Source organism: Lytechinus pictus, chromosome 4, assembly GCF_037042905.1.
Source record: "Lytechinus pictus isolate F3 Inbred chromosome 4, Lp3.0, whole genome shotgun sequence".
NCBI classification, from domain to species: domain Eukaryota; kingdom Metazoa; phylum Echinodermata; class Echinoidea; order Temnopleuroida; family Toxopneustidae; genus Lytechinus; species Lytechinus pictus.
In genome coordinates, this window is record NC_087248.1 from 19,756,512 (window position 1) to 19,779,908 (window position 23,397).

Here is a 23,397-nt window from a genome sequence, read left to right on the forward strand (position 1 = left end):
CCCTAACCATAACCCTCAATGGATTGTCACCGCAATATATCCAGAATTCCCTTAGGCCATACAATCCTACCCGCACTTTACGATCTACAGATTGTAAGCTGCTTCAAACTCCCCGTACCTATCATTCCTGGGGAGACCATGCTTTCTCGAATGCAGCAGCCAGGTTATGGAATATGCTTCCTCTCTCACTTCGCTCCATCAAGACATATACTACTTTCAAAGATCACCTTAAGACATACCTATTTAAATTGTAGCTGATTTTAAATGTATTTTGTTGTATTCCATTTATGATTATAAGAAAGATGATTCATCCCTGGCTGTTCATGTGGGAACCGGTGTCCTCAGATTGCTAGAGCTCCTGTAAGTTATGTACTGACTGGGTTTACCCCTTAAATTGTCAGTGAACGGGGCAGCTAGAGGGCACTGGGTTCCGCATGATGGATGGGTTGGGGTGAATGAAGCAGATGTGAAATTATTATTCTTACATTGTACTTGTTCATGGTTCTTGTGTAGTATTTATATAAATTTCTTTAAAATCTCATTTTTTCCATTGTAAAAGAGAACTGTTGCTCGGCTAGCGCCCTGAGCGTCTACTGACGGTGTGCGCGCTCTACAAATATACACTATTATTATTATTATTATTATATGAACAAACTCACAGTTAATGTAAAGAAAACCAACTTCATGATGTTTACAAATAGAAATGTTGATATTGATCAAATACGTATTAGCCTTGCTGGATCTGAAATTAAACATGTCTCGTCTTTGAAATTTCTTGGCGTGACAATAGATGACAAGTTGACATGGAGATCCCATCTTATCATTTGCAATAAAATATCAATGAATATAGGAATATTATTCAGAATTAAAATGTTACCATCTTCGATTTTATAAATGATATTCAATGCTATCATTGCTCCTTTTCTTGATTATGGTATTTATGTATGGGGAAGTGCAGCCAAAATTTATCTCGATAGACTTTTTAAATTACAAAACGTGCAATAAGAATAGTTAATCATTCATCTTTTTTAGCCCATACTTCACCCATATTTTATAATCTGAAACTTTTAAACATTTATGACATATATTAATACCAGTTTGGAATTTTTATGTTTTTATGTTATCGGAAACTTTTACCCACTTCTCTATTAGAATATTTTAACTTGAATTGCAATATACATTCTTATCCCACGAGAAATGCAAATAATTTTCATCTTCCTAAAATAAGAACGTCACTGTCACAACAATCCATCATTTATCAAGGTCCTGTAGTTTGGAATTCGCTAACAGATGAAATACGTAATGCAAAAACACTTAATTTATTCAAAACAAAGTTCAAGAGATACCTTCTTGAGAAATAAAGTGGCTGAATGATGTATGAATTATGTATAGCACTTGTATTATTATAATTATTGTAATATTGTATTAGGGCATGGCACTTTTTGATGTCTTGGTTCATTGTTTATGTGCATTTTTAAGTTATTTTTTTTGTTTTTTGAAATGTTTTTGCTATATTTTGTTATTATTGCATTTTCTATGTCACATTTTCGTTTAATAATGGGTCGGCCTAAATATAAAGATTTTTTTTCCTTTTTGGCTGCTACCCCTCAGTATGATTCTGAACCATAATGCAATTTTTAGACTGTCTTCATGGTCTTGTACAACGATTTGTAATACATGTATTTTAACTTTGTATTATATTTGTTTCTTATGTACAGGTTTTACTGAGAGAATAAAACAATTTGAATTTAAATTTGAATAATGATTCTGTATTTTGCTTATTTGTGAAATGTGTAAAATAAAGTCAAATTCAGTTTCAAATCTCGATATAAATATTATACTTACCATATGAAGACAAGGCTTATTGTTCTTTTTCTAATTCTTGGGGTGCGAACCAAATCAAGGCCCGTCGGTCGATGTGCCTTCCGAATCTGATCCTGAACAAGACAAATACATGAAAATATTTTTATGGAAAACAGAAAATTTCAGGTCATATAGCGTGTCGTAAGTAAAATATTCATCTTATTTGAACCCCCATTCCACAGAGAACAAGACCGCTGAGAGACCTTTGAAAGACCATGAATTCTGGTTGATCTTTCAGAGTTCTCTCAATGAACCTACAATGGTCTTTGAGGTCTTACACGAGTCCTGACCAATCTTTCAGCAGTCTTCATGGGCTCCAAAACTTTTTGAAACGGTTCAAAACAGTCTTACAACGGTCTTACAGGAAAATGGTCTTCCAGTGGTCTTTCAGTAGTCTTTCAGCGGTCTTTCGATGAACTTACAAAGGTCTTAATAGTCTTTCAATGATCTTTCGGCAGTCTCTCAAGATTTTTGCGGAGATCACTGTAAGACTCATGAGAGATCATTGAAAAACCAGGCAAAGTCCATGGAAAGAATTCTGAAAGATCACTTTTTGCATAAAAGATCTCTGAAAGACCATTGCTAGATATATATAGGACTAGTCTAAGACCAGTAAGACAAGAAATATCTATCAGTCTTTCAAAGTTCTTTGAGGGTCTTTCTGAGCCATTCCAAAGAGATGACAAATTTCACTGTAAGACCTCACCAATTTCAAGTCTTTCAGTGGTCTTTCAATGGTATCCGTTCTGTGAAATGGGGGCCGTAGAGATTAGAGTAGTTAACACAATCATCAATGATACTAAATAACATTACATTTTCAGAAAGCCACTTTGAAATTCTTGTAAAATTTCCACAGCTCTTGTTTCGTTGGTTTTGAATACATGGACTCTTTGGAGACGCCATGATATCGTGGTTCTAACATCACACAACCCCCCATAAATTTCCTCATAAAAAAGAACTACTTTGCTTATGTACAATTTTTTTTAACAAGGGTAAATTTATATATAATTTCGTTCATGAGAATTTAGTCTCGATAGCAAGCTATCATTGATAGCATAACGAACATGATTGACCTATATTGTACGTGATTCAATTATGTACATGTACGTACCTGTTCCTCTTTGAATTCTTCTGTGAAGAGAGGGGTTGGTAATTTGGCATCATTGGTCTGGGCGATATTTCTGATAAGTTTCTCAGCTTTATCATATTTCCCTGTCGATATAAGCCACCTTGCAGACTCTGGAAGCCATCTAGACAATAAAAAGACATTTGTATTCAAGGTGAGATACCTATAAATATCCATGGGGGATATTCTCAAGACCAGATTAACTTGAGCCATGGACTGACTTCTGTGCTGAAACTATGGTAAGCCAAAAAATATCAACATCTTGGTTACATTGTGCATAGTAAAAACTGTGGTGTTAAAACTGGCAGCAGTTAGTGTTAATAGAGGACTACACCCTGAGCTGTTAAAATTACACCCTAGAGATTGAACATAACACCAAAGAGTGTAAATGTAACAACCAAAGGTGTTGTAATAACACATACAGGTGTTAAATGTAATAACACCTACAGGTGTTAAACAAACACTGTCAATTTAACCCCGGTGTAAGATAATTGGTGTGGTCCTCTATGTACACCGGTTAACACCATAGTTTTTGCTGTGTGTTGACCTAGTTGCAGCGGCATATTTATCAGAGATGTTGTCGGAGACGTCACAGCGACAGCATGGAGACTACGCCGCAACATCTTCGCGACTGTCGGGCAAAGTGCTTGCCACCTTGTCCAGAGATGTCGCAGAGACTTCTCCTTGATTAGACCGAAGAAAACAATATGTTAGAGACGATCCGCGGCTTTAGTCTCTGTTATCACATTTTGATACGTTTATATTGGCCTCTTAAACGACAGTTCTTATAATTTCATCACTGTCTAAGCAATGAAATCAGCTACATATTCTAACATGAATATTGAGAAGGCATTTTAACGAGCGTTAATAAGCTTTAAATCGTTTTCAAACATCGTTTTCAAAAATGCATTCAAAACAATTTTCAAGTATCGTGACCATTATTTTTCTCAAAAATTAACATCTGATTCTGTAATGGTCGAGAAATTTAATCAAATTAAATCAAATTTAATTCATTCAATGTCTTTATTTCCAAATCATTAAAATAAAATACACATTTAAAACACATAATCTCATATAAATGCATTTTAAATCATTAAAAATTAAACATATATAAACAGAGATTATAAATGCATTCCAAATTGACGCTTGGTCATGATATAAATGAACAACATTCGGGTAAACGAGTGTAAACCATTAATAAAAAAAAGAAGTAGAAAGAAACCGAGTATTATAAAAGATAGAAAGAAAAAAACATCATCAGGGTAACTTTTTGCAGTTCGAACCGATTCCAAACCCAGCGATGGTATATCATTGAAACTAGGGTTTGACCGGCATGTGTAGCGGCAGATCTGGTTCCACCGGCGGTATCCGCCAGCAAGTATCATCGTTCTTTTCTCGGAACCTTATCTGCCCAGTTGAGGCGGTTTCATTTTCTTATTAATTTATTCTCATATCAAACTAGATACATGTAAATTCAAATGGTAGGTCCTATACAATTTTGGAGGAAATCGGCACCGTGTGCATGCAGATCGAGAAACAATAGCAAAAACGATATCTGCCGCAAATCCGCCGGCAGATAGTGTTTCTAGAACCGTATCTGCCTATATAGCTAGCACCATGCAGATCCTCCGCTACACATGTATCGGTTTCGTGTGTTTGACTGCGGCCAAAAACAGAAAAAATACACATCTTACTTAAATAAAATGAAGATGGCGATGAGAGGCGCTGTCATGACTAGTTGCAGTATACGCCATGAACGGATGAAATAAGCTACCAGAGCAAGCACCATGTAGCCAACGGCATAACCGATCGTTGCTAGAAGAACCAGGTAGCGCTTTGAAGGCCCGATAAACTCAGTACCTACGTATAAGCAAAATAATACATTTTCAGTAGCAACGCAGCAATGTTTTTTTTATTATTATTTTGGTCTGAAAGGGGCAAGGGTGCACCCATAAAAATGCTCATATTGCAGAAAGGGATAAAGTTGCACCTTTTAAAGGTGCTCCCAGTATGGCATTAGGTCGCACCTTGTTCAGAGTTCAGAGGTGTCGAGTTGAACTATTTCCCGAAGATTATCTTCAAAGGGGATTGAGTTTACTATACACTATTCCAAGTTGAATTCCAATGATATAACTAACTGAATGCAAAGTGCATGGAAACCTTATTTGTAATTATAATCAAATTTATTGTTTACTCTTGATTTCTATTTCAACCCGAAAGAGATCGTGCGATTGGTAGGATCATCCTACGGGCACACTACGATTGTCGTTGCACTGCAAAAACTACGGTATTGATTTAACACCAGCCTGGAATCTATATATGTCCACACCAGAGAAGTGTTTAACAACACCAGTTTGGTTTTGGTTTAACACCAGATAGGTGTTTATACAACACAAATTAGTGTTAAAACAGCATCGGTTTGATTCCAAACTGGTGTTGTTTCAATACTTCTCTGGTGTGGACATATATAGATTCCGGTTTGGTGTTAAATCAACACCGGAGTTTTTGCAGTGTGACCACACTGCAAAAAATGAAGTGCTAATGTAGAACTTACAGCGCTTGTATAGTGACTGCACTACGAGTGCTGATTTTCTAGTTCAAATTTGCACTAGAAAATCATCACTCGTAGTGCAGTCACTATACAATCACTGTATAAGTTCTAAATAAGCACTTCATTTTTTTACAGTGCATATGTAATCGAGACATTACTAAATTAAAATGGAAAGAAAAATAATTTTTAAAACATTATCCTAAACAATTCAATGACCGATCTATTTATGATCCATTAAACCCAATAGTATTCAACGGCATGTCACGTATTTCAAATTGACTTGAGAAGAATATTCATATTCAGTCTTAAGGCAATGTTGCCGATGTCGATCACTCACCGACAACAAAAAGGATAATGTTGAATGCAATATTGCTGAAGCCGTTGAGGAAACGCATTGCAGCAAAGAACCACCAATTCGGGGAAAAGGCAAGAGCAATACCAGAGATGACAGCAAGAACGTTAGATAAGACGAGAGTCCACCATCGTCCAATCCTGTAATAGGTAATAAAGAACATTAGAACAGAAGATAGCCCAGTACACCGCCCACTAATCCTTATAGTAGAGCGGATTAGCCGAACAATTGTGCAAATTTTGACTAAAGCATGAAACTTTCACAAGTATAAGTATATGCCCTAAGATTTATTTTAAAGATGGGAGGTAAATTTTAAAATGCCATTTTCGGCCGTTGCCATGGCAACGGATTAATTTCTCAAAAATGACATACATTCCCATGTAAATGCTAAATAAACATGATATAGATGACCAAAATGATAATTTTTAAGCTCCCAAATGAATATATATAAAATTTAGAAACATTCAAAATTAACAAGATAGTTCCAATTGGTCCGTTGCCATGGCAACGACTTGTTTTTCCCCAGAAAAATAAAAAAACTGATTAAAAAAACGTTGTAGAATAGGATTTATCTTTAATTTTCCCGAATTTTACAGTGTTGAACAATGATATTTTGGTTGCTCAATGTATAAACTACATCTCAAGCCGTTGCCATGGCAACCAAATAACATCAATTTACAAAAATTAAATGGTTAACAAGACAATGGACAGGTGGAAAATACAACTGGAAATGACTTAATCTGTATGCTTAAGTTTTGACCCCCTCATTTGAACAAAAAATACAGAAAGTGTTCTTTATAAAGCTAAAACATTATGTTGCCTTGGTAATGCTTGAATTAAATTTAAAAAACAAATGTTGCAAAGATCCCGTTGCCATGGCAACAGCATATTTCCCTCTAGAAAGGTAAAAATATTGATAAAAATGTAGAATACGATCATCATTCCATTTTCAATATTTTTAAGGAACTAATAAAAATATATGTTTGTGACTGCATTTATAAATATAACATCTTAAGCCATTGCCATGGCAACCAAATAACATCTAATTAAAAAAAATCAATGACAGGGATGACAGGGTTATGGATAGGTGAAAAATCCAATGAAAATAACTTTTATGCATAAGTTTTGACCTACTCAATTAATTTAGGGGAAACAGTATACAGTGAGTGTTCTTCATGAACTAATTAGAATGATAAACATTGATGTTACCTTAGTAACACTTGAATTCAACGATAAATATCAATGTTGCAAATGACCTGTTGCCATAGCAACGGCTCATTTACGCAAAAAAAGTTCTAGTTTTGATTAGAAAAAGGACTTTGGACTCTGATTTTTCTTTCATTTCCCCTAATTTAATGGTAAGAATTGATATGTTTGCTGTTAACATACAAACAATATCTGAAGCCATTGTCATGGCAACCAAATTAATCTAATTTGAAAAAAAAATAACATGGTTGACAACACAATGGACAGGTGGAAAATACAATTAGAATTGACTTAATCTGTATGCTTAACTTTTGACCCCCTCATTTGAACAAAAAGTACTTAAAATGTTCTGCAGGAGTTCTTTAAAAAGATATGAACTTATGTTGCCTTGGTAACACTTGGATTAAATTCTTTTTAAAATTTTACAAAGGGCTCGTTGCCATGGCAACAGGTTATTTCCCTCTAGAAAGGTAAAAATATTGATAAGAATTTAGAATACAGACATGTATGATCATCTTTCCATTTTCAATCATTTTAAGGTACTAATCGAGATATATATGTGACTAAATTTATAAATATAACATCTTAGACCATTGCCATGGCAACCAGATAACATCTAATTAAAAAAACAACATGGATGAGAAGGATATGGACAGGTGAAAAATACAATGAAAATTCACTTGATGTGCATCACTGTATGCATCAGGATTGACCTCAATTAATCTAGGGGAAACAATACAATGAGTGTTCTGCATGAACTATTTATCATTCTAAAAATGATAAACATTGAAGTTGCCTTGGTAATAATTGAATTCGATAAACATCAACGTTGCAAATGACCTGTTGCCATAGCAACTACTCATTTCCCCAAGAAAAGTACCAGTTTTGATCAGAAAATCTGTAGAATCTGATTTTTTCCTTTCATTTCCCCTAATTTTAGGGTAAGAATGGTTATATGTTTCCTGTTTACATACAAATTACATCTAAAGCCATTGTCATGGCAACCAAATAACATCTAATTTGAAAAAAATAACATGGTTGACATGATAATGGACAGGTGGAAAATGCAATCCATTAACTCAAGGTTTGACCCAGTCAATTAATTTTGAACAAAGATTACAGTGGTTCGCATTAGTTCATTAGAATGATAAATTTGAGGTTGCCTTGGTAATGCTTGAATTTAATGATAAATATCACTGTTACATATAGCCCGTTGCCATGGCAATGACTCCTTTTTTCCCGTATAAAGTACCAAATTTGATCGAAAAACAGTTTAGAATCTGCATTTTGTCATAAATTTCCCCTAATTTTAGAGTGCAAAGCATTATGTTTGCTGTTGATATACAAATAACTTATGCCATTGCCATGACAACCAAATTACATCTAATTCCAGTGGCTTAATGTGGTTTATATGCAATGGTTTTAAGGGTGAAGTAGTATATTGTGACTAGTTACAAGGACAGCCAGTGGTCTGATGTGTCCAAGACCCTGAGACAGCTTCCAAAAATGGAGTTTGAAATGGCTGTTGATATATAAATGGACATAGCTTATTTCATATCCGTCTGGGATATATGATTTGGTGTCTAGACCATGGTTTCAATGGTCAAGTAATACACTATGACAAGTTACATGGACAGTCAGTTGTCCAGTATATTTAAAAAATCCAAGATGGCTTTGAAAATAGAGTCTAAAATTGTTGTTGCTGCATTAAAAAAACGTAGATTGTTTAATAGCCTGGAATAAGTTTATGCCATGGTGAAATGTGTCAAACTATACATTAGGACAAGTTACAAGAACACTCAGTGGTCAAGTATGTCAAAAATCCAAGGTGGCTTCAAAAAATGGATTATAGAATAGCCCTGTTACTAAAGAATTGACATATTTCGTGTAATATCTGCCAAGGGCATATTATTTTGATATCTAAACCATGGTTTTAAAAGTCAGTAAATACATCATGACATGGAACAAGTTACAAGGACAGTGAGTAATCCAATATGTCTAAACATCTAAGATGGCTTCAAACAATCGGGGTTTAATTGGAGTCTGTTGCTTAAAAATTGACATAGTTCATTGAAAGTCAACCAAGGAAAAATGATTTTGGTGTTCAAACTTTGGTTTAAAGTTTCGAAAAATACGTTTAGACTTGTTACAATGTTATCCAGTTGTCCAAATTGCCTAAAAATCCAAGAGGGTGACCAAAATGGAATCTAAAATGACTTCTATCACTCAAAAATTATCAGAGTTCATACAACATGTGAGAAACATCTTTGGTGTCTACACTGTGGTATGAAGGGTCCACTATTACATTAGGACAAGTAACAAGGATGGTTAATTTTCAATTTTGTCCAAAATCCAAGGTAGATTCTCACAAGTGGATATCATATCCACTTCAACGTAACAGTCGTCATTTTTTAACCCATTCATTGATGCCATCTTGGATTTTCAGGCAAAATGGAGATCTATACATCATTGTAACCAGTCCCAACGTATCATTTGATCCTTGAAATTCTAATGTAGACACCAAAATAACATCCCCAGGAGTATTTTTTAATGTACTATTTCCACTTTTAAGTAACATTAAAACCCCCATTTTTCAAACAATCTTTGAATTTTTTGACACAATATTGACACCTGACTGTCCATTCAACTTAACACAATGTACAGTATTAGTTGACCCTTGAAACACTAGTGTAGACACCAAAATCATACCCCCAGTGTGCATTATTAATGAATTATATGTCCATTTCGAAGTAACAACAGTCAATTTAGACCCCATTTTGGAGGCCATCTTTGATTTTTTTAACATACCAGTCCATTGGTTGTCCTTGTAACTTGTTCTAATGCATTAAACCATGGTTTTATGATGATGGTTTAGACATCAAAATCATATTCCCCAGACAGATATTGAACAAACTATGTCCTAATTTATTATTTCACTTTTGAAACTATGGTTTAGACACCAAAATCATATCTCACAGGTGAATATAAAAGGAGTTATTCCACTTTTAAGTATCAGCAGCCATTTTAGAAAAGTTTTTGGAAGCCATATTGGATTTTCGAATACACCTGACTGTCATTGTAACTTGTACTAATATTGTTAGACTCTTGAAACCAATGATTTACTCTTGAAACCAATGATTTAGACACCAAAATATTATCCTCCAGGCCAATATGAAATGAGCTATGTCCGCTTTAGGTATAAGCAACCATTTTAGATTCAATTTTTTGAAGCCATCTTGGATTTTTGGACATTCCAGACCACTGGCTTTCCCTGTAACTTGGTCCAATGTACTACTTGATCCTTAAAACCAATGAATAGAAACCAAATTAAAGCCATTTTATCAAGTAATGGATGAATTGTGGATTTTTAGCCTATGGCACCCACTGAGGGCACCATCTTGGAATACCCTTGCTTAAATTATTTTTAACCTTTCAACCGGTAAAGGTATTTTTTATTTTATTTGACGAGTCTACTTTTCATGTAAAATAACCAGTGAATAGATTACACTTGGCGTTGAATAGATTCATATGTTACTTTAAAAATTATCACAGTATTACAAAATTTTCTTCTTCAAAATCAGCAGTGCAATTTTGAGGGGGCCAGATATGACATATCAAGCAAAATTTACTTTAAAATGTTCTCACCGAGCCAGCGACAGAGCAAAATTTTCCAAATTTTACCTTTTTGGTATATTTGTATTTTCCACCTGTCCATGATCTTGTCATCCAAATTATTATTTTTTTGTGAATTAGATATTATTTGGTTGCCATGGCAATAGCATTAGATTTTATTTAAACAATTTGCATCAAACATATCTATGTTTAACACACTAAGATTGGGGGAAATGCAAGAAAAACCAGATTCTATAGTCCTTTTTTAATAAAAACTGGTACTAAATGATCCGTTGCTATGGCAACAGGCAATTTGCAACATTGATATTTATCGTTGAATTCAAGTATTACCAAGGCAACATCAATCTGTATCATTCCAATTAGTTCATGCAGAACACTCACTGTATTATTTCCCCTAAATTAATTGAGTAGGTCAAACCTTATGCATATACATAAGTTAATTTTCATTGTACTTTTCACCTATCCATAACCTTGTCATCCCTGCTGTTGTTTTTTAAATTAGATGTTATCTGGTTGCCATGGCAATGGCTTAAGATGTTATATTTATAAATGTAGTCACAATCATATTTTGATTAGTTCCTTAAAAATATTGAAAATGGAATGATGATCATACATGTATTCTATATTTTTATCAATATTTTTACCTTTCTAGAGGGAAATAAACTGTTGCCATGGCAACGGGATCTTTGCAACATTCGTTTTTTTTTATTTAATTCAAGCATTACCAAGGCAACATAATGTTTTAGCTTTATAAAGAACTCCTGCAGAACACATTCTGTATTTTTTGTTCAAATGAGGGGGTCAAAACTTAAGCATACAGATTAAGTCATTTCCAGTTGTATTTTCCACCTGTCCATTGTCTAGTTTACCATGTTATTTTTGTAAATTAGATGTTATTTGGTTGCCATGGCAATGGCTTGAGATGTAGTTTATACATTGAGCAACCAAAATATCGTTGTTTTACACTGTAAAATTAGGGGAAATTAAAGATAAATCCTATTCTACAACGTTTTTTTAATCAGTTTTTTTATTTTTCTGGGGAAAAACAAGCTGTTGCCATGGCAACGGACCAATTGGAACTATCTTGTTAATTTTGAATGTTTCTAAATTTTATATATATTCAATTGGGAACTTGAAAATTATCATTTTGGTCATCTACGTCATGTTTATTTAGCATTTACATGGGAATGTATGTCATTTTTGAGAAATTAATCCGTTGCCATGGCAACGGCCGAAAATGGCATTTTGAAATTTACCTCCCACCTTTAAAATAAATCTTACGGCATATACTAATACTTGTGAAAGTTTCATGCTTTAGTCAAAATTTGCACAATTGTTGTGATTTTTGGAGCTAATCCGCTCTACTATTAAGTCGTCAAGAACAATATCATTCTCTACTTTTTTTTTAAGAAAGGGATGGATATACATTTTTCTTTACAGTTTTGGAAACGCACAGGTCTATATATTATTTTCATTGAACTTCTGAAAAACATTTTGGAAAGATCACAGTAGAACATTGAAGACAGCTGCAAGTTTACTGATATATCGATAAGACAATTAAGAGATTACTGAAAGATCATCTGATGTACTATCAGACATCTTGGAAAGATCAACAAGATCTATGAAAGATTGACAGAGGGCCTTTTCACACGTGAATCTTGAATCATCATTATATTGCAATTCAGCTATAGAATCATCGGACCTTTCACACGCTCACTCAAAAACTGTGATTTGAATTCGAATTCCCGAGCGAAGACGGTATGTGTCCTTGGTGACTTTTCAATCAAAGCAATGCGTCGACACGATGAGTGCATGACAATAGTATTATCTACGGAAGTGCTTGAAATGACACGTAAGCTCCGCCCCCATAAAGATGTTTTGGAGGTCAAGCCTTTCACACGTAAAATTCATACCGTAATTGGAAAGAAAATAACTGGAATACACCTCCATACTAGAATTTGAATATTTGATTGTGATTAGCGTTCGTGATTCTAGTATGGTTTCATACGTGCTAAAAATTCGTCATGAGTCTTATTTTTCACTGAAATCATCATACAAATCACGATTTTGTAACCGTATGAAAAGGGCGGAGAGACCACTGAAAGATCTCGGAAAGATTCACACGTGAATCTTGAATCATCATTGTAATGATGATTGCAATTCGTCTTTAGACTCATTGGATCTTTCACATGCTTACTCGAAAATTGTGATTTAAATGCAACGTGGAATGGAACTGGAATTCACCTCCGGAGTAGAATTTGAATTCGTGATTGCGATTAGCGTTCGTGATTATAATCACGTTTTAGTTTGGTTTCACACGTGCTAAATATCCGTCATTAGCCTTATTTTTCACAAATCACGATTTTGTAACCGTATGAAAAGGGCGGAGAGACCACTGAAAGATCTCGGAAAGATTCACACGTGAATCTTGAATCATCATTGTAATGATGATTGCAATTCGTCTTTAGACTCATTGTATCTTTCACATGCTTACTCGAAAATTGTGATTTAAATGCAACGTGGAATGGAACTGGAATTCACCTCCGGAGTAGAATTTGAATTCGTGATTGCGATTAGCGTTCGTGATTATAATCACGTTTTAGTTTGGTTTCACACGTGCTAAATATCCGTCATTAGCCTTATTTTTCACTGGAATCATCATTAAAATTACGATTTTTTTTTTACCGTGTGAAAGGGCGGCAAGTCCCCAGAGACAATTTTGAAAGACTGATATGTGTCTTGCTGAGCTTATCTAGTCTTACTGTAACCTTTCAATAGTCTTTCAATCATAATCTTTCAGAGGTCTTTTATGCATGAGAAGATCTTTCAAGGCAATTGTTCTAATAGCTTTCATTAACCCTTAAAATAATGATCATTAAATGATCTCTCAGAGGCCTTCCAGCGAAATCCGCGACAAACCGCCCTTTCACACGGTAAAAAATTTGTAATTTGAATAATTCCAGTGAAAAATAAGGCTAATGACGACTTCTTAGCACGTGTGAAACAGAACTAGAACATGATTACAATCACGAACGCTAATCACAATCACGAATTCAAATTCTACTCTGGAGGTGAATTCCAAAGTTTCACTCAAATTAGGGTAAGAATTTTGCGTGTGAAAGGTTTGTCCTCCAAAACATCTTTTTGGGAAGGAGCTTACGTGACCTTTCATGCACTTTCGCAGATGATACAATTGCCATGATCTCATCGTAGTTTGTATTTGTGATGAAGTGCTTTGATTGATAAGTCATCAAGGACACATACCGCCTTCGCTCGGGAATTCAAATCACAGATTTTGAGTGAGCGTGTGGAAGGTCCGATGATTCTAAAGACGAATTGCAATCATCATCACAATGATGATTCAAGATTCACGTGTGAAAAGGCCCAAGTACTATCAAAAGATCATGGAAAGACTAACATGACCTTTGAAAGTTCATCGAGAAAAGTTCTGGAGCTCATATAGACGAGGAAAATTTTTGAAAGACCTGAGAGATTAAGTTTCATAGCCTTTAAATTGTTATCAGTATTATGGTTACTTACGTGTCAGAGAGGATACCAGATATGAGTGAGCCAGCTAAATATCCTCCATAGAATATAGATTGAGAAACTTGGGTAAGTTCATCTTTCCCACAGACAAGATCGAACTATTCAAATTAGTAAGAGAGGTAGAGAGAGGTGGAAAGAGAGGGAGAGAGAAAAAAGATCAAAATTTAATCAAACAAATTATTTCTAAAAGTATATTAGAACGACATTGCAATAATAATGAGATTCAAAGATGTAGGTAAAGATTCTTTGTTTAAAAACAAAAATAAATCCTAACTTGGATAACCCTAAACAAAAATTTACGTTATTCCAGTATATTAGGGCATTTTAGCAATTACTTTGCATACGCTTTCTACAGCGCGTCCCAAAAAAAATGTCCCTCTTATATGGGGCTAAATTACTTCAAAAAATAAAAATTCTTCTCCATGAAATGTATTTAACTAGGAAGCTCATCTCATGTTCTAACTTCTATAAAAATTTCATTGGTCTCACTTCAGTGGTTTTGAATACACAGTCTATTATATAAAAATGGTGCTTTTCAGCCCATTCCAAGTTTGCATGCATGCAGCATTACTGTGTGTTCTGCACTTTCTAGCATATCAACCCCCTTTGACCATTCTGACCAAGGAATTCCCTGATCTGACCAGGGAAATCTCCATGATCTAACCAGGCTCATCAAATCACAACTTTGAGCATGTTTAGAAGGGCAAAAACAATATTTGACAGCTCATTTCATGTTTGAAAATGGGAGATGCACAATGATTAAGACAACGGGCCATGTCTGTTTCATGCCTAATTCATGCTTAATACTGCATTTTTTGTTTTTATTGGTTTTTTTTAGTTAATAAGCTACTGTGGTCAAGTTAATTAAATGTAACTTTTTAAAAGAAAAAAAATCAAATTTTTCTCTGGTAAAGTTCCTTTTTCGCAAAGGGTGTTTAACTTGCGGATTCCCCTTTATTTTTGAGCTTATTTTACTCATCCATCATTCACATTTTCTTTCAAGTTGGTGCACTGATTCCCCTTATCAATCATAAAAAAACTTTTCTTTTTTTATTTCTTGCCCTTCTGAACATGCCCAAGTTTATAATTTGATGAGCCTGGATATGATTAGGGAAATGTCCCTGCTCAGATCCTGGATGTAAAAATGGGGGTTAACATGCCATAGACAATGCAGATATGCATCAATGCTGCAAACTTGGAATGGGCTAAAATGCACCACTGTTACGTAACAGAGTGTGTATTCAAAACCGCTGAAGCGAGACCAATGAAAGTTTCATAGAAGTTAGATCATGAAATGAGCTTTCTACTCATGAACATTTATTTGAGAATACTACCACATTTTAGAATTAATTCAGTCCTATGTCAGAGGGACATTTTTTTGGGACGCGCTGTATAGCGCAGAGTATCTCTTGTCAAAAGCCCCTAATAACAGAGCAGCATTTGTCGAAAATTGGTGATTAAAAACAACAGTGTTGCTCTGGACTCGGAACAAACGACACTGATTTGCAATTTTTATCCGGTCCGAATTTTAGGACAATGTGCTGCCCAGGTCCACCAACTGTCGACAATGACCTCTAATATGTTCATTGTGATTAGATGGCATTTTTAATAGATTATGAAGGTTGCAGAAAGCGTTTGCGAAGTGGATACTAAAATACGCTATTATCCCGTTTCACACTCAGAGATGACCTCATGATGATGGCGTATTCCAACTCCGGACACCTACTTTTTTTTTTAGTAATGGTTTCGTTCGCTGCTGTTATTATCATCCATGTACATTACAATAAGATATTATGGCTAATCTGAGGTGTATATGATTTAAGTATAAAAGAAATTTACATCCGTCACGGTGGTTGATTCGAATTGACTATCGTCGTAGACCCATCCACTGTCACATGACATCGTTTCTCGGCTGTAATTGGATGGATCAATCCCAGACCAGAATCCCACTCCTGACACATTATATTTCTCGCACTGTGCGTATTCCAGCTTTCCATCTGATGTATAGTTCGATGGGATACTACCAGTCTTTTTGGCTAGTTCACAATCTTCTCCTGATAGTCCATACTGCTCACATCCCGCGTCCCATTCTGGGGTCTATAGAAAAATATAAAATAAAGGAATAATACTTTTTAATGTTTTATGGTAACAACGGTTGGAATACTTAAAACAATCTTGACAATAGGTATACTCAAATGTTGTTGGCATGTTCTCCTGTGCTGCTAACAAAACAAGGATGCTTATTTGTAAACAGAGGAGCAATGATTATATTCAAGGGACATAGGGGTGAAGTCTGCTTTAATACCAAACTGATAAGCGCATCAATCAGTCTTCTAACAAGGTCGGCTAACATCTCATGTTGATTTTTGAATTATGTCCTAAATATAGTAGGTTTCGATATAATCTACACAGACATGTAGAAAGCTTCCAAGTTCCAATTACATGCTAATAAAATTCGCATACTGACAGATCAGGGACCGGCCTTACAAAGAGTTACGATTGATCCGATCAATATGAACTTTATGGAAATCCATCCATACCATATTAATATTTCTACAGGAAATTTGCACAATCTCCTTATTAAACAAAGAGAATCACACTGAATCTTCAAGAGAATGATGATTGTATGAATTTACATCATATCTAGGAAATATTTTTGAATAAATTTGCATTTTAGATGTTGATGTTGCTGGCTGTCCGTAGTTATGATTGATCTGATCAACCACAACTATATGGAAAGCCAGCGACATCTAAACTGCATGTATATTCGAAACATCTTCTGAATAATTATGATGTAAACTCATACATTCATCGTTTTCTTGACAATTCAGCGTGCTTATCTTTGTTCACAAAGTACATTGTGCAAATTTCCTGTAATTTTTTTTTTTTTTACACTGATGGATTTCCATATAGTTGAGGTTGATCGGGTTAATCGTAAGTCTTTGCAAAAAGCTCACGAGATTATGTTCGCTATTTATGGTGTTTTGCTAGTTTCAAACGGAACGCGCGAGCACCGTAGGCAAGGGCATATGAAGTGTGTGGGTGTGTGTGTGTGTGTGTGGGGGGGGGGGGGGGGTGCGTGTGTATCGGATGGGAAGAGGCATGGAAGGGGAGGCCGCTGGGTAAGGAGGGGCAGGTTGAACCGTGCCTATACTTTTATAAGCTTTTTTCAGTTATTTGGGAGTCGCACCTCATCTGGTACGATACAGTATGTTTAAATAATATCACATGGTGTGCATTATGACTAAAACTTTAAGTAATTTGTTCGAATTATTTTTACAATTGTTACTTTGAGAACTGTATTGTATGAATTTAATTTGGGAGAAAAACAATAAAACATCTTAAAAAAAAGGGGGGCGGGGGCCTTTGCAGAAAGAGTTGAAATCAAACGCAAACTTTAAAAAACCAAACGAAACTTGATTTTAAGCCAATCAGAAGCGACTATTTAGGACTTGGGCTTGTTTCTGCGTTCAAACGAAACGCTTTCAAAAACTGGGGCAAGGCCCTTTTTAAAAGTGAAAGTCGATTTTTACGATTAGATCTGGATTTTACTCTAGCTGGGGCAATCGTGATTTCACAAGGAAATGTCACCATTAATCTATGGGGCATTTTCACACGTATATCTTGAATCGTCATTGTAATGATGATTGCAATTCGTCTTTAGAATCATCGGACCATTCACACGCTCACCCGAAAACTGTGATTTGAATTCGAATTCCCGAGAGAAGGCGGTATGTGTCCTTGGTGACTTGTCATTCAAAGCACTTCATCGCAAATACAAACTACGATGAGTGCCTGGTGATTGTATTATCCGCAACGGAAGTGCTTGAAAGGTCACTTAAGCTCCGCTCCCGGTATCACAGGCCTAATTCATTCCCCATAGACTCGTGTGTTAAATTGGCACTTTAAAACATTCATAAAAAATAAGGATGAAATTCGGGGGTCGAATGTTTACTACCAGTGGATAGGATATATATCTGGCAATCCATATCTGACCAGAAAAGGGTCCCTCGACCGGCTCATTTTAAAAATAAATTGGCGTGTTTGAAGACATCGTCGGGGGGAGCAGATTCATCACCTCAAACAGCAAAATAGCCCTAATCCTTCCGCCAGTCAAAATATAGTCCAAAATTGGTGATATTTCTTCCCAATTAGGGAAAAGGAAGTTCAGTAATTACCAAAAATAGAATCAGTGTTAGATGGACAATCATATGCATACACTTTGTCAATCAGCCATATCAAAATAAAAAAAATAGCAATGGGTTGGCTCGAATGAATATCTATGGCCTGCCACTAGTGATTAGGCCCGTGCAGCCTCCCAAAAGATGTTTTTATTATTATTATTATTATTTATTTCGGCAATGAAAATTATAAGAAATTGGTACAGTGCAGTATAATACAATAATAAACATAACAAGAGTATAGATTGAGCACCTACTGGACTGCCAGGGTCAAATAAAGTTAACTAAATTACTGTAGTCAATAAAGACCATTTGACCCTATCCAGCGGGTGCTTACATAAAACAGAAGCGGATAAAAGAGTGAGTATGAACAAAAAGGTTTAAGATCAATTATAATAGAATAAAACATAGGTCTACTTAATTACTGGTTAAGCATAAAATTGTTCCTTAGTTCATTCATCCATGAATAAAGTGAGTTAACAACCACCCCAGAGCGCAAACTTACCGGCAATTCATCCCAGTAACGGGGAAAAGAATTAATAGCTGATAGATGAAGTCGGTTTGTTCGCGCTCGGAGGTGGTTGAACTTCACGTCCTCCAAATGCCGACTGTTAATCACAACGGAACATCCAACTGCATCACAACGTACAATACCATACAAAGCCTTGACAACATAAATTAGTAGTGAAAATTTCCTCCTTGATTCCAATGTTTGCCAGTTGAGTTTTAGTAATCTGTCATGATAGGACATTTCTTGTCTTCTTTGTTTGAGTATCATGCGGGTGGCTCGTCTCTGAACATTTTCAACCTTTTGGGATAGGTATTTCGTATGCAAGTGCCAAGCTGGTTGACCGTACTCAAGAATTGGAAGAACAATTGTTTTGAACAAGGAGAATATGGCAGATGCGGTCAAGGACTTAGAGACTGACAATACAAAACCGAGCATACGATTTGCTTTCTTAACAATGTATTCAACATGAGTATTCCATTGTAACTTATTATTAAGCATTATTCCTAGATACTTGTATTGCTGAACTGATTCTAGAACAATATTGTCATAAGTATAGTAAGGTACTCCAGGGTTCTTTGCCCATGTTATCCGTAGAACTTTGGATTTGGATGAATTAATGCGCATTCTATTGTTCATACACCACGAATGAATATCATCAATATCGTTTTGCAACTGACAACTATCAGAGGGTGTAAATATTGGTCTGTATAATAACGTATCGTCAGCAAAAAGTGCACATGGTGATATGGTTTGGGAGAGAAGGTCATTTATAAACAAATTAAAGAGACACGGTCCTAAAACACTGCCTTGCGGTACACCAGAGGTTATAGGCAACCAGCAAGAGGTAGAACCCCTGTAAATTACTCTTTGTTCCCTACCATGAAGGAATGAAAAAATCCAATTCCAGACACTTCCAGTAATGAAGAATTGTGAAGAGAGCTTTTTCATCAACACGTCATGTGGCATTATATCGAAAGCTTTTGCAAAGTCGAAAAAGATAACGTCAAGTTTTGGTGTGGGAGAGGTATCAAGAATTTTCAACCATTTGTTTGTAATGTTCATTAACTGAGTCACACAAGAGCGGCCTTTCACAAAACCATGTTGGTTAGGGTTAAGTAGACAATAGTCATTGATATGTGTTTGAATACGGTTTGTTACAATACGTTCCAATACTTTGCATACAACCGAAGTTAGGGCAATAGGTCTGTAGTTTTGAACCAGAGCCTTATCCCCGGATTTAAACACAGGGGATATATTAGCACGTTTCCAAGACATAGGCAATCTACCATGAGAGAGTGAGAGGCGAAATATTTTACATAATACAGGTGTAATGGTAGAAGAACCCAATTTCAACATCATTGGAGTGATTTTGTCTGGACCTGGAGATTTTTCCTTCTTCAAACTCTTTACCACATTTAGCACATCTATTTCTTTGATTTCAATAGTACGTAAGTATGTAGCAAGTGGATTTTCCTCTAATTGGGGGGTTTCTATTGGTGCATCAGAATAGGGCGTGAAAACAGAGTTAAAATATCGACCGAACAACTCCGCGATCTTATCAGACTCATATAATATTATGTTATTGTCATTGATTGTTAGAGGATCTTGACTCTTTTTCTGGGACCTGACGAATGAGAAAAATCTCTTCCTATTATCAGATTCATCAGAAAATAAGCGATTTATATAGGAATGGTATAATCTACTGGTAATAATTTTAATGCGATTCCGTAATTGTCTATACAGTTCCCAATGAGTGTCTAAGCCTGATTTCTTTGCTTTTTTGAAAGCTTTATTTTTTTCAGAGGCTAACTTCCGAACTTCATCCGTGATCCATGGGCTACGTTGTTTGGCACGACCCACTTTCCTTGGAATGCAATCACGTGATATAGCATCAAACAAATCGTGAAACCCTTCCCATGCCTTATCTATATCAGTTTCGTCGAAAAACAATTCCCAAGGGGCGTAAGTAATTAGATTATTGTAATGTTCAACATCAGTTTTATCGTACCGTAAGAATTCCCTAATAATATTTTTAGGAGTTCGAAGCTTCTTAAACTTTATTTCGAAGGAAATTGCGTCATGATCACTTGAGACTGGGTTGGACATGGTTTGAACATTATCAATATAATAGGGAGAAGTTGTAAAAAGTAAGTCGATGATAGTTCCTCTAGAAGGGTCTTGGGACGAACGTCGAGTGATATCTTCTACTAGCTGGGTAAGATCCATCGATGACATGATGGAGTCTAGCTGATGAACTATGGGGAGCTCCTGATCGGCCCAGTTGGTGTTAAAGTCTCCAGTAAGAATGATCCCTTGATAGTCAGAAGAGATAGCCTGAATGTCGTCGACTGCTTGTTGTAGGTGATCCCAGAACTCAACAGTTGCTGATGGTGGGCGATACAGTACGCAGATAAGCCATTTGATGTTGGGTTTACAGGCAAAATCGACACACACCATCTCAATATTGGCGTTTTCCAATTGCGGGAGGCGTTTTGGTATCAGGTTAGGTTTGACAGCAAGCAATACACCTCCACCCCTGGTTCCTGATCGGTCTCGACGGAACGTTACGTGATCGGGGAAATGAACATCAACCGTTGTGTCCATATCTGAGAACCAGGTTTCGGTAATTCCTATGATATCTGGGGATGACGTCTCAGAGAATGAATTAAATTCGTTCATCTTATTCCTTAAACTTCGAGCGTTAAATATAACAGAGGAGATTTGGGTAATTGGACGATTTGTTGATGTACTCTGTTGTGAGTCAGATTGGGGTGGGTTATTGGAGTGCAGGGAATGAGGACCTGGGTTTTTCTCGACATCGCCATGGCAAAGTATGCATATGTTGAACGTTGAACATGAATTACATGTACCGTAATACGATACTGGACATTTCAGATATTTTATTTTCCGAATGTTCGTGTGTTCAGAGTTTTTTACACCATAATCGGAATCATAGGTGGTATTAGTAAGAAGCAACACAAACCCGGTAAGTAGCAACAGGCTCACTACGGAGACCAACCCGAACTGTCCGTGACAATACATTGTGAATATTTATGACTGTTACGTAATCAACATGCGATTTGTCAGTGCGGTTCACATCCACGTATCGTTTCACAAACATGAAGCTCTAGCTATGTGTGAATGTATGTAATACAAGTCCATTGAGAAATGACGAAGTGCGTAATGATGTACAAAATTTAAAAATCAATATACACGAAAAGTTCAACACAAACTCACACAATTCTGCTCCGAGATGTATCCATAGATCCAAAGTATACTATATTCCATAAATTGTGCAGTTAGGACTTACGAATCACTAATAAACAAGACCAAATGATACAGGAAAAATGAGGTGCGACCCACTCTAATCAAAAAAAAAAAAAAAAAAAAAAAAAAAAAAAAAAAAAAAAAAAAAAAAAAAAAAAAAAAAAAAAAAAAAAAAGGTCAAGCCTTTCACATGAAAAATTCGTACCGTAATTTGAGAGAAACTTAACAGAATTCACCACCGGGGTAGAATTTGAATTCGTGATTGTGATTAGCGTTCGTGATTCTAATCATGTTCTTGTTTGGTTTCACACGTGCTCAAAATTCGTCATTAGCCTTATTTTTCACTTGAATCATCATTCAAATTACAATTTTTTTTTAACCCTGTGAAGGGGTGGTAGGTTTTGGGAAACATGAGGGGGTGTATGGCATAAAGACAGTAAGAGAAACTTTCTTATTTTGCATATAGTCAAAACAATTGATAACGCGCTTGATTCGAAAGAACGGAGGGATCAGCGAAACGTGAAAGTAACATAACGAGCGACTAAAGGATTAAAGATGGATCGGAGCAACCACTTAAATGATGAAAAAAAATCTTTGTATGTGGAATATAAATAAAATGATAAAAACCGTGCCCAGGCAGCTTGGTAAACTTCAGCTACGAAATATTATCTCAACGGTCCATCTTTTTAAATCTTAAATGGATCATATCATGTTTATTGGCCAATTTGATGGTATTTCTTTATTCATGATCTGGTGAGAACTAGTTGTTAATTGTAATATTAGTTTTGATACATTTTGTTGTGCAAAGTATTTCTATTTCAATTTCCTTTATACTTCATATTTCCTTTCTCTTAACCGCTTAGAGGCAATTTGCGAATTTGCGGTCTACAAAATTATATTCATCATTATATAAAAGCAAAAAGAAAGAAGTCAACTGGATAGAAAAAAAAATGAGACAGAGAGTGGCAAGTAAAGTAAGGAAAGAGAGGGAAGGGAGAAAGGGGAAACAGAGGGAAAGAGAGAGATAGAGAGAAAGGAAAGATACAACATGGAGAGAAGATACACAGCTGCACTTAAAGTAATTACATAATAAGAAGAATACATTGAAAACCGGCTATTTGTGGTGCGTGAATGGAAATGGCGATGTGACAGGCAAGAATG

At 35.6% G+C, this 23,397-nt stretch overlaps 1 protein-coding gene across 1 annotated transcript; it reads right to left on the reverse strand.

The window, feature by feature from the left end:
* Nucleotides 1-1,497: 1,497 nt before the first annotated feature.
* Nucleotides 1,498-22,286, reverse strand: LOC129258884 (solute carrier family 22 member 21-like). Its single transcript, XM_064098972.1, has 7 exons — nt 22,207-22,286; nt 16,117-16,374; nt 14,272-14,375; nt 5,878-6,032; nt 4,684-4,849; nt 2,975-3,113; nt 1,498-1,937 (listed from the first exon to the last, which is right to left on the reverse strand). Exons 1-7 carry the CDS (start codon nt 22,255-22,257, stop codon nt 1,842-1,844), a joined length of 969 nt encoding a protein of 322 aa, XP_063955042.1. The 5' UTR covers nt 22,258-22,286; the 3' UTR covers nt 1,498-1,841.
* Nucleotides 22,287-23,397: the final 1,111 nt, after the last annotated feature.

Excerpts from the sequence above, each read along its gene's own strand:
- LOC129258884 (XM_064098972.1), bottom strand. The coding sequence starts at position 22,257 with ATGGAATATAGTATACTTTGGATCTATGGATACATCTCGGAGCAGAAT. Across the intron at positions 14,376-16,116 it reads AATCAACCACCGTGACGGAT|TTCGATCTTGTCTGTGGGAA; the intron begins GTAAATTTCTTT and ends TAATTTGAATAG. Across the intron at positions 3,114-4,683 it reads GCCATCTTCATTTTATTTAA|ATGGCTTCCAGAGTCTGCAA; the intron begins GTAAGATGTGTA and ends TTTATTGTCTAG.